This window comes from Archocentrus centrarchus, chromosome 13 (genome assembly GCF_007364275.1).
Source record: "Archocentrus centrarchus isolate MPI-CPG fArcCen1 chromosome 13, fArcCen1, whole genome shotgun sequence".
Classification (NCBI taxonomy): Eukaryota; Metazoa; Chordata; class Actinopteri; order Cichliformes; family Cichlidae; genus Archocentrus; species Archocentrus centrarchus.
Window position 1 is genome coordinate 25,931,011 of NC_044358.1, and position 9,470 is coordinate 25,940,480.

Sequence of the window (9,470 nt, forward strand, 5' to 3'; positions counted from 1 at the left end):
GAGAGAGAGGACGTGAGAGTTAGGGAGTGAGAGAGAGAGAGACAAGAGTGAAGCAGGTTGCGAGCAAGCAAAAGGGAAAGACAGTGAGAAGAAGCCTGCATGACTGGCTCCCGGCTGGCTGTGTGGGAGTGTGTGTCTTAAGAGTGTGTTGAGAGGAGAGTGCAAGCCCTGCTAGTCTCCATGTCTAATCAGAACACTTGTGTGTCCCAGTCTCTTTGTCTCCTGGGCCCCTCGGAGCAGAGGCCCTCCACTCCGGCACTGCACCTCAGGACATGCTGATAGCTGCCCGACCGCTACACAACAGGACAGGCACAGCTCATACTGGAATCAAGACTTGGTTGTTGTCACGAAGAAGTGCCGTCTGTTGTGAAGAGCGCAAAAATCGAGAAATGGTTGAAGCACAGACACCATTCAGATAATTACTTCACAAGTAATTATCCCTTCATAAAATCTCACTTGTAGTTTTCATTAAATTGTACAGGAATGTGCTTGTGGTGTATTCAATAATGACTCTAGTGACACTAGTAGTTAATGGCATTTAAATATCATTTATGTAAGCTATTCCTTAATTTTTAACTTCCTTTCAAATTAAATTAGAGGATCTGTGCCCAACTTATTGTTATGCTACATGAAATATCTCAATATGTAGCAGGTAATGTGATGAATTTGAGCTCACTCAGTGGTCACTGCAGCTGAACTGATCACACAGTCTCTACAGTTTCCAAGCGGGACAGTGGCAGGTCAGGCGCGCCCCCTGCTCCGGTGTCTGTTCCATCGCGGGACAGCACGCGCGCTCTCGATTCAGCAGTTTCCCAGTTCCGTCTCCTCCATTACTGGCGAGGCTCAGAATCAATAAGTCAATAGTTTTGGCGTCTAAATCCTGCCCTATACGCAGAGATAGGCTATACAAACAGTCCAGACTGTAGTGCAGACTCTGTGAGATCAGTATTAATTAATAGCTAAAGACATTGTGTTTTGTGTGGAAATATCGGAAGGGTAATGCGATCTGGATTCCTATAATTATAGGCTCCCGTGTCAGGTGTTTATTAAATGTTCAATAAGAGGCGGTTAAGATGTCAGGAAATGAATCAGGCAAATTTGTAAGTCAAGTGAGGCAGGCGTTAATAAATCTTTCCCTACCGTTGGTTTACCCTATGAGCTGCCTGCATGTTTTCATACATGATGTCCAACTTTAGGCAATTACATAAAGAGGGGGGGGGGGGCAACTTTTGCGTTCAGTGTAGATGGGCAGAGAGCCGAGCCTAATTACAGGCAGGTTATGCAGAAACGGTGTAACATTGTATCACTAACCGATGTTACTTTTTTGTCAGTGTCGAACATCCTTAATGCTGCACGTGTAACAAAGTGCAAGTTTTTCCTATTTGTTAAAGGCATTATGATCGAGCCTAAGTAGCCTAATATTTATAATCTGTAACATTAAGGCGGTTACAAGTTGCACACACAAACATACCGCGGGTATAATTACAATAAAAATCCATCTTTGTTTTATGTAATCATCAGGCCATTTGGGATTGGCTCATGGGTCCGGGGGGATTTAATTTCGAGCAAGAATAACAGAGTTGTTTCAAATCTAAATGAGTAGCCTAAAAAAAAAGAAGAATATAATTGTGCAAAACTTGAGTCACTGAATGGGCCCCGTCTCTTTTTTTTTTTTTTTTTCTTTTTTGTCGTTTATCTGCCAGTTTTCGCTTGTACTGGAAATTACCAGTCCTTCTCCACAAACCCTCCATAACCAAACTATGAATAATGCATCGGACCGGCGTGCACGCAGCAGCAGACACCGATGTTCCTGCTAAACGGGCCTGTCACAAACGTGACGTATCAAAAGCCCACAGCCACAGGAATTAATTATTAAGGATCAATTGTCTTTCATGTTTAATTGCAATAATAATAATAATAATAATAATAGTCTGATAGCCAATTGTTTTGTAAAAAAAATATTGTCGACTCGTTAAAGAAACGTTTGTTAATTTATTATATGAACGAAAAACATTTTGTTTAGGTGGATTCATGTTTCACATGTGATGGAAAAACGTAAAACAATCTCATGATTTTTTTTTCCCTTTTTTCGTTTTTTTTGTTTGTTTGTTTTTACTTTTGTAGAAACCCGTGCCTCAGGTGAGTTCACTTTTACTGTTATAAAAACATCAAAATTACATACAGAAAGCACATGATTTTTTTTTAATACACGGAAATAAAGTAAAATACAAAATGAACAACACCCCCCACCCCCCCCCCAAACAAGGCATTCATGAAGCCACTAAGTAATAAAATAATGCATGTGTCTGGTTTATAAACATATTTTACACGTGCCCGTACCTGGTTGAATACAGTCTTCGTGTTACTGTAATTTGCGTGTTTGTTCACTGCGTTAAAGATGGCATTTCTGACAATATGTCCTCCTTTAAAAGGGGGTGGGGGGCAACAGGACAGGGCGCCTTGAGAAATATGGACACCAGATCGGGTTATCCTAACAAAAAGTTCAACATAGCCTACACATGTTTTACAATCTCACACTTCTGGTGTGTCGCCCGTTTTCACCTTTACCAGAGGAGGTCCAAACAAGGTCAAATAGGCCAGACATTCAAGTGAGAGTTGCCCTTTGTCTGGAGAGGGGGTTGGGGGTGGGGGGATGGCTCACATCACGTCATCCGTGAAGACATACTCATGCAAACACTGCTGAGGCATTTTCAAATTGGACAAGAAACAGAGGGAGAAACACTTCGATTGCTGTCTTCTTCTTTCCTTTTCTTTTTGCCAAAGAATTCCCGCTCTGTCCTTATACAGAGAAAATGGTTTTGAAATATAACGAGGCCAGCCTCTATATAGGTTCAAATGAAATAATAATAATAATAATATAATAATAATAATAAAACACATCAAAACAACTGCAGAATGGTTCGCCTTGTTTGACAAAGTATTAACCGACCCAGCTGCATCCTCCTCCTCGGGGTGTCCCGCCGGCCTCCTCAGCCATGTGGCTGCAGGGAAGGGCGGTGCGTGTAGCCTTGCTATCCACCCCATCTGCTTTTTTTTTTCTTTTCTTTTCTTTTCTTTTTGGCGTCAAAACCACGTCTGTGTAGGCTATAACGTCACAGTCTCCTTTTATTTTTCTCATAAATAGCCTATATCTTATATTTATGTTCGTTGTCCTTCGTTTAAAAACATAAATAACGTCCATGGATATTTTTTTTCTCACTTTGTCCTTGGATTTTTTTTTCTTCACTTTGTAAGCGTTTAAGTTCAGTGTCTCAGTCGCAAGTTCCGTAGTGCGTCCAGGCCTTGCGTCCTTAAACGTGTCCCTGTGGGGGGTGGGGGGGTCACAGTCCCAACGCGGCCGTGTGCTTTTTGGCCTTCAGTCTTAGATCGGCGATGCTGGAGTTTTTGCTGGTGTTCTTGGCGGCAGCGGCGGCGGCCACGACGGAGGCGGCGGAGGCTGACTCTGCCGCGAGCGTCGCCAGGGGAAGGCCGAACGGCGGCGCTGGGAACATCATGTAGGGCGCGTGCGCCGCCAGGTGAGAGTGCAGGTGGTGCTGAGCGTGGGCCACGGCGCTGTCCAGCTGTAGCTGCGCCTGCACCTGAAAGGAGAAGGGCGGCACGTTGCAATGACTATCCTACAGGACGGGACGCACGGATGGGGGAGAGAAGGGGTAGAACATGCGTTAACTTTGCAGTGGGTTGTCTGAAGGGTCATTTCACTAGTGTGACTGCAGATTAGGCTCCTTTTTTATTTATTTATTTTTTAATGTATACCTACTTATTGTAACACAATGTGGTCGGTCGGATTTAAGAGTTCAAACGTCCTGCTTTAATTGCCGGAGCGTCAGTGAGCAATATCACTGTCCATGCCATTTAGCTCCTGGGGTTTTATTGGTTACTGCAACTCTTGTGAGTCAAAGATCAAATTTGTGTTTTTATTTTTATTTTTATGGATATCGACTTCATGAAATGTAATCTAAATCCAAACTTCTATGGCCTTTGGGAATCTTGGACTTTTCTTTACAGCCTAATAAACTCAACCGGTGCTCAAACTAAAGACTTCACTGAAACGACAGGCGATATAAAGTATGAATATAATTTCACAGCTTTAGCCAGATTCTTACTCTCATACTACAGGCTACCCTGTATACAGGTGCTCAAAGAATTAGCCTATATAAAATAAATATAAATATAATATATAACGGTACAGGCTATACCTTCATGTGAGGCAAAACTTATTTAAATCTAGGTATTCGATAAAAAGGAAAATGCTTTACCACTACTAGTCTTGGCCTCCTGGGCCTACTAATATGTTTGTGTGCTCTAGTAAAACAGACAATAGATGGTTTAAAAAAAAATAAAAATTAAAAAGGAATTTTCCAATTAGGCTTTACAGACTCCTCTGTGTTGGCACAGTGGTTTTTGTCAGTGTGGTAATAAGAGTTTAGTTACCCCCTACATTGGATCTGGAGTCTCTGCATAGCACTTGGGCAGAGCCTGTGCCAAGACAGCAGTCGGGGGATTGGTCTGGTTTTAAGACTAGACGCTTCAAAGTAACTTGCCTGTTGGAATGGCATCCGTAAAGCCCCACGTTGACATATGGCGCTACACGACAAGCTTCAAACTGATTCGCTGCTCCAATCAGGACTCCTGCGAAAACACAGATGATAGCCTAATTGTGAGAAGAATATTCAGCGATACAAAGAGTAAACAGTAGGGCTCAATAACGAGCAGTAAAGCTGATTGTCGGAGTAAACTGTAATAACGTCCAAGATAGACAGTCACTAAAAAGAAATCATGGTGCTTTTGATGGCATAATTAACTGGAAATTAAGCCACCAACTAAATACTAACAGTGCGTAAACATAAAGGCTGGCTCGCATTTGAGTGTGTGGTTGCTTTGCAAGTCAATAAAGTAAAGTGGAATAGACACAAACATATAGTTTTGTGTTGTGTGGGATAAAAGTGTACCTTTATGTAATTGGTTCTCCTGCTTTCTGCATTTGGCTCTTCTATTCTGGAACCAAACCTGTAGGGACACAAATTAATTAGAGACCCACTGATTGGCAGCTGCTTGCGAGGCCATGTGTAATTCCTCTCAAGCGACAACAACCGCAGAAAAACAATATCCCCGAGGAGCAGTGAAATATTAATGGCACTGCTTAACCCCAGATTTTAATTATTACATTTAGTCTACAGCAGGGTGGGTGGGGAGGGTTGAAGCAGGGAGAAGGGAAACAGTGGAGTAAAATGGAAAGTATAAATCTACTAAAGGGTAGATATTAAAATCATATTAGAAATGAAACGCTCTTGTTGGGAATGTGCAGGACTATTGGACTATAATAAATAACCTTGTCAGCGCTGGTTTCATCTTTCTATAGATTAGTGTCCCTGAAGAGTTGAATGGTCTCTCGGATATCGAATAGCAGCAATGCTATTATGGTTTTGGACATCAGAGCAAGCGATCTGAGAGCATCTCCCTCTTTCTCTTTCCGCCTCCCTCTCATTAAATGACCGCTGAAATTAATTACCCTTATCTGCAGAAAATCCATGTCAGAGAAACGCTTAAATGCCTCGCAGTTTTGTCTAATCACCGCCATAACACGCACTCGCACAAAAACCGCGCTTCAAAGACAGCTCACTCCTCTTTTTCCTCCTGTTGAAATCGACAAGCGTCAGTTTCAGAGGAACGCCTTGGAACACAGATTAAACGATTTATTACTATGATAATCTGCTTTGAATCTCTCAGACAAAGCGCGGCCTGAATTAGCCCACGTCAGGATGCAGTCTCCTTTACATTAGGCCCATATACACGCACGGTGAAAGCATGATTGAAATATCATATTGACTTGGCTGTCAGCAGCTTCATTTATTGATCAGAGTAGATGTCAATCGGAAGTCCTTTTGTGCACGCTTCAGGTATAATTATTACTACGATAAAAGCAAAAATGCGCTGCAGTTATTGACTGAGGCACGATTTAGAAAGAAAGAAAGAAAGAAAGAAATGTGTGGTCTGTGCGTGCAACTGGTAAAATTTATAATGCCCCAGCAGAGATAAAGAGAGAGAGAGGGTGAGCTGTTCTTGATTTGGGTAGAAAATAATACATAATTTATGCAAATCCCCGAGCTGTGCCCCTTGTTCGGGACACAATACGCCTTATTGGTGAGATTCCAGTTGAGGCCGGTATAGAGCCCTGCAAAAAGCTGGTTTTAACTTTTTTCGGGGGTGTGGTGTGGTGAGTTTAGGATGGGTTTTTTTTTTTTTTTTTTTTTTTTTTTTTTTTTTTTTTTTTTTTGGAGGGGCCCGTTTTGTGACACCTCCCACCCCCCATCCAAAACGACCGCCATGTTCGTCGTGGAGACAAATACTGTGTAGCGCCATACGGGATAAAAGAGAAATAAGATGCTGTAAGGTTTTTGATAAAACAAAACAAAACAAAACAACCACACAGTTGTCTATATGTTCATTGTCCCGCTGCAAGCCTTGCACAGGACATGTCTGGGCCCCCACCACCCATCCACCCACCTCATCCACCCCACACAGTCGATGAAGCCCTTACTCTGTGCGCAGATGGCCAATCCCAATGAAAAAACTACAGCAACACTGACAAACAGGGCCATGGTAACATATACACCCCGAAACCTAAGACAAATATTTGTAGGCTTTATTTGTTTCCGCCTGTTTGGACAATAAAGATCAAAAACGCAGTCTCGTGACATAAGCAGAGCCTAATTAAGATAATTACCACATTAAATAATCCAAACGTGCTGAGAGAAAACCTAATCACAGAGAATAATTGGGAGCGGAAGTGCCACGCTGTTGGTGATCTCTGCCTTCCTGTCTTATTTAAGATCTCATCCAACTTATTACAATTTCCAAAACACTTTTGGGGATCCTCTGAACGGTCTCACAAATACAGTCGGTGCACACTTGTCATATTGCACGGATAAACCTCCATCAAACAACATATTATCACCCTCACACCGTTTTCATGCGGGATAGCAAACAAAACAAGAATCAGTGAGGACTTTAAAATTCTTCCTCGAAAAGGAGAAATCACGAGAGAGCCGGGGAGGTTGGCGTTCCGTTATTATAATTATTATTAATTATTATTATTATTATTATAGGAAACATAATCTTACACTCCAACAATGGTGATGATGCTAATTACAGTAATAATGATAATTCATTTTTAATTATGTTTTAAAGCTTATTATTATTATTATTGTTATTATTATTATGTTTAATTGACTCTTCCTACCTGTACTCGGGCCTCCGACAGTCCCAGTCGCTGGCTAAGCTCCTCCCGCATGAAGGCGTCCGGATAGTGGGTCTCGTCGAAGAGCCGCTCCAGCTCATTGAGCTGCTCTAATGTGAAGTTAGTCCGACTTCTCCTCTGTTTGATTTTAGTTTGTGTCTCGTCTTCAATGGGCTTCGAGTCCTCTTTCCTCTCTTTTACATCCGTGGTGCCTGTTGTGCGAACGAAAAAAGAGGGAGACATCAACATCATGTGGCTGCGCTGTGACCTCTAATCTGCTTATTACCGGACTGCACATTTCTGAGGTATTTTTAATATGTTTTTATCTGTAAAAAGGCTTCACTGTCACAAATATATATACATATATATATATATATGTATATAAATTCTATGGGGTAATGCATAATTTGGATAGGTTATATAAACAGGTGAAATACAAGCCACCAACCCATTAAAGGGTGCATAACAATAACTATCCTAAAACAAAATCGTTAGAAATTTGCATCACCTTATATTGAATAAAAGCTTACAGCAGTCAAAGACAGCAAGTAAGAAAGAAAGACGTGCCCTCAAATATCACAGAGCTATCAGACCTCGGATGTTTTGTAGAGCTACATAAAGCTCTTTAATTATTAACTACTTATAAATATGCAACGCTGTGCCCACTGTTGGATGTCTGATACACGCTTGTCGCAGTTCCGCTTTTAACCACGCTGCCCATGACGAACAGATGTCTTTTTTTTTTTTCACAAGCACCCAGCTCTAAGATATCTTGTCCAGTGTGTTGTCACATTTTGTCCAGGTTTCAGAAAACACTCTGAGCGGGGCTGCACGGGACACATAAACATCTGCTCCACTTTCCTAAAAAATGTGAAGCAAATTTCCCCCCCTTGAAAATCTCAATCAGATGTAAATATTTCTATTTGCTTCAACCTTTGCTGTTCGAAGCACGTTGTTTTTTTTTATTTCACCTTGAATTTCTGGTTTATTTGTTTGCTAGTATTTTGGTTATGTAATCATATATATATATATATATATATATATATATATATATATATATATATATATATATATATATATATATATATATATATATATATATATATATATATATATATATATATAAATATATTACTGAGGAGAGCGGCGATAACTAATTATTCCTTCTGGTGTAAGCCTGTGTTATGTTGGTGTATGGGATTTGTATTCTACCGTCACACCTGAAAACACCTTTGTGACAACTGAAATGACAAGGCTCGTTTTGCAGCTCTCGTGTCCGGCGATTTGAATACCAGGTGTGTGTCGCGCCTTCTTTTAGTTCCAGTGCTCCCGTTATAGGCCTTATAATATAATATACAAAGATGCCCGAGGTAACTGACAATCACTTCCCCTTAAATGAATCTGATCAGTCTCAAGCTGCAACCTTACTGAAGACAAATCTAGGGCCACAATGTACATTGTTACTTGTATTATCACGTGATATAAAAAAATATGCATGATACTGCAAGTGCAATAATATTATAGAAATATGGATAGTTTTCCACATGGGGGCCTTATTGTTTGTCATATGTTGGCATTTTCAGATGTTCAGTATCAAGTATAAATTTAAACCTTTTTTTAAAATACATAAACCTATATTAAGCTATATTTTAATCAGCAGAAAAGTCTGGGAAATAGCCCATAAGGGTAGTTACCAAACTACTACTACACTTACCAAAAACAAATGATATCCTACACTTCCAGAAAGCAGCCGTTAATAATTTCTCTTCTTACCTCGCTTACTGTCTCTAACTAAACCGAGAATCGCTCCACTGGGCTTCTAAAATCTGTAGTATCCGTTTGGAAGATAATCATAAGCGCAACTCTTTTTCGCAGATAAACATGTGGCTGTATGTTCGATTATCTTCTCTGGGCTTGATCACTCCTCTCTCTCTCTTAAGTCCTCCAGACATTCCTGCTCATAAAGACTGTGTACAGTACACCGTGCAGTCCTACCGTCAATGAGTTTGGGGCTCCCGGCGTCCCTGATTCTTTCCGGGCCGAGCATGTCCGTTTCCCTGCCCGGCGAGAGCGCAACGTTCCGGTTAACGGCGGCCGGCTCCTCTCGGCTCCCCGGCTCCGCGGATAAAGACTCCCTGCTCCCTGCTCGCGTCGACCCGGTCTCCAACACCTCTCTGTAGGTTATCACTTCCTTCTTCTCCTTCACTTTCTG

At 41.3% G+C, this 9,470-nt stretch overlaps 1 protein-coding gene across 1 annotated transcript; it reads right to left on the minus strand.

Moving 5' to 3' along the window:
- Window positions 1–3,341: 3,341 nt before the first annotated feature.
- On the minus strand, window positions 3,342–9,464 carry shox2 (shox homeobox 2). Its single transcript, XM_030745106.1, is given in 6 exon segments — window positions 3,342–3,635; window positions 4,563–4,591; window positions 4,594–4,650; window positions 4,971–5,028; window positions 7,262–7,470; window positions 9,254–9,464. Coding segments are annotated over 6 exon segments (699 nt in total). The 5' UTR covers window positions 9,306–9,464.
- Window positions 9,465–9,470: the final 6 nt, after the last annotated feature.